Source organism: Nestor notabilis, unplaced genomic scaffold (assembly GCF_000696875.1).
Source record: "Nestor notabilis isolate BGI_N333 unplaced genomic scaffold, ASM69687v1 scaffold4859, whole genome shotgun sequence".
Lineage (NCBI taxonomy): Eukaryota > Metazoa > Chordata > Aves > Psittaciformes > Psittacidae > Nestor > Nestor notabilis.
The window spans coordinates 79,018-81,430 of NW_009942216.1; the positions used below are offsets into that span (position 1 = coordinate 79,018).

At 36.8% G+C, this 2,413-nt stretch overlaps 1 protein-coding gene across 1 annotated transcript in view; it reads left to right on the top strand.

Moving 5' to 3' along the window:
• MCF2L2 (MCF.2 cell line derived transforming sequence-like 2) overlaps positions 1-2,413 on the top strand; it is a gene marked incomplete at its 3' end in the record, with an annotated part of 63,875 nt that overhangs the window by 48,886 nt on the left and 12,576 nt on the right. The window contains exons 9-10 of the mRNA XM_010021275.1: positions 659-773; positions 1,484-1,603. Of these exons, the coding sequence (XP_010019577.1) occupies positions 659-773; positions 1,484-1,603 (235 nt within the window). The remainder of the gene's footprint in view (positions 1-658; positions 774-1,483; positions 1,604-2,413) is intronic.

Below are 2,413 nucleotides of genomic sequence, written 5' to 3' on the forward strand. Positions count from 1 at the left end.
TAAACTGTTCTACTTTGTAGTATAATTAATAGATCATTGAAAGACTGTGAGGATGTTTCACTGGTCTGGTGTGAGACATTCTACTCAAGATGTATGATGCCTTGGTACTAATTTCTTTGTGAATAAATGTTCCACCATTTACACAAACTGAAACAATATCCATGAGAGGCATTATGAGTTTCTAATCTATTGTTTTTAATGGACTGGGAAAATTATTCAGTCTTTGCCTATTTCTGATGGGTGAAGAAAATGAACAAATTGTAGAGTTCTGCTTTAAACATTCCTTAAAATAATAATTGCATCATATTCAGTCTGCAGTAGTTTGGGGTGAATTACTGCTGAAGAATTGGGTGGAAGCTAAAGAGAGACAGCTGCCTTTGGCTGCCAGCATGTGGAACAGCAGTGTGTTCCTGTTGCAGGTCAGGAGGCAGGACTGCAACTGCCACAGTGGAACCATGTAGTTGTCACTTCAGCCACACTCCTGCCTGTACCACTGCAAATTCTATCTATCTTGCTTAAGGGAAAGTTGACACAGAGCATTCTTATATTATAGGCTCCCCACTATCTCCTTACTCTGCTTTCTGCCATCAATTGGTGTAACTGAAAAGAAATGAACGATAGGAAATAAATAGTTCTTTTAATTCTAATTTCTTAACAGGTTGTTAGCTCAGTTGGATGAAACAGAAAAGGCTTTTGATCAATTTTGGACCAAGCATCACTTAAAACTAGAACAATGCCTGCAGCTTCGACACTTTGAACATGATTTTAGAGAGGTATTTCATTTGTTCATTCTGTCTATCCTTCTCTTGTAAATAAGATCAAATTTTACTCATACTTGAAGTATACTGATAATTAAAAAAGGAGGTTGCAAGAGAAGCCCTTCATTATGAAACAGGAAATGGATATTCAAAAATCAAATTCTTGACAGCTATCAGATATCTTACAACATTTGAATAAAGCACAGTGAGGAAAGTGCATCTTTGGCCAAAATGTGAAACACCAACTTCTCAATAAATCATATGTGATGTTACCAAATATTACTTCTGTGATGGTAAATCTAATCCCACCAGAGTCATTGCAATACAGTTCAGAAAGCTCGACTGCCAGCCCAGAGGCTGGATTAATACAGACACTGGAATAATACAGACTCTGAAGTCACAGGTCTTCAAAACTATGTGGGCCTAAATAGTGAGAAGCAGGGCAAGTCTTTGAGGAATAGTTGATTGTTGCTTTATTCCTTGGCTTTTCTATTTTGGAACAAGCTGAAAGACTAAACTTGGTATGCAGGAACGAGTTGAAAGACTAAATTTGATATGCAGACTCTTCTAAAAGATGTAGGTGAATGTTTAGAAGCCATAGGTTTGCTATAATTTTATGAGTATATTGTGATGAGATTTTGGGTGGGTTTTTTTTGTTGGGTTGGTTGGTTTGTTCGAGGTGGTTTTTTGTTTGTTTTATTTTTGTTGCTGCTATTGTTTTTTAGGTAAAACTGTTATTGGATAATCTCATGGAAGCACAAGCAGGGTTTGCTGACATTGGAGACAGTGTGACTCGAGTGGAGCACCTCCTAAGGGAACAGAAACAACTGGAAGAGAAAGGACAGGTTTGCACTCAGTATAGTATTCTACCTGCTATGAACATTATCTTCCAGGCACTTGTCTGTCACTTTCCTTACTTCATGCTTATTCTCTTCTCATGAGTCATTATTTTAAATTGCAATACTCAGATCCTAATTTCCAGTAGCCAGAGTTGTTCAGACCCTGTAGTTCCAGTGCATTTCTTGGAAAGCTAGAATGCAGTTCAAAAATTGTTATTTCAAACATGGAAAGGTTAGGTCCACCTTTGCAATCTGAAAAGCTCAGAACACTTAACAGGTTACCTTGGCCAGATAACTTTTAAGATCATTCTATTCAGACTCATAGCAGTTTGAGGAACACCTATGCCTTCCAATAAACACCTTTTCCAGACATTTAGACTTTGTAATTCCATCAGCTGGTCAGCTGCGGTATACATCATATTTAGTATTATTAGAAAGCATTGAAAAAATGACTAAGCTGAGTCAGAGGAGGATGCACATGAACAAATGGAAAAGCTGGTGATCATCTTTTTTAAGAACAGGATTAAGATTTAGAAATATTGTGATCTTTGCACAGCTCTTCTGTAGAAGCATAAAGGAAGAAAAATTACAGCAATATGCATCTTCCTTTCATTGACCACATCACATAAGGTATTGTTGTGTGCTCTGTTCCTGTTAGCCACATCTAATTTCATCCTACTGTGATTAAGCTTATGAATTGGACTCTGAAGAGTTTTCCAAAATATATCTTGAAATGAAAAATAAACTGAAGCATTCTAAACCTGCAATTAGTGAGGAAAAAAATGCAGGTTTTTTTATTATTGGGAACTTTGTAGG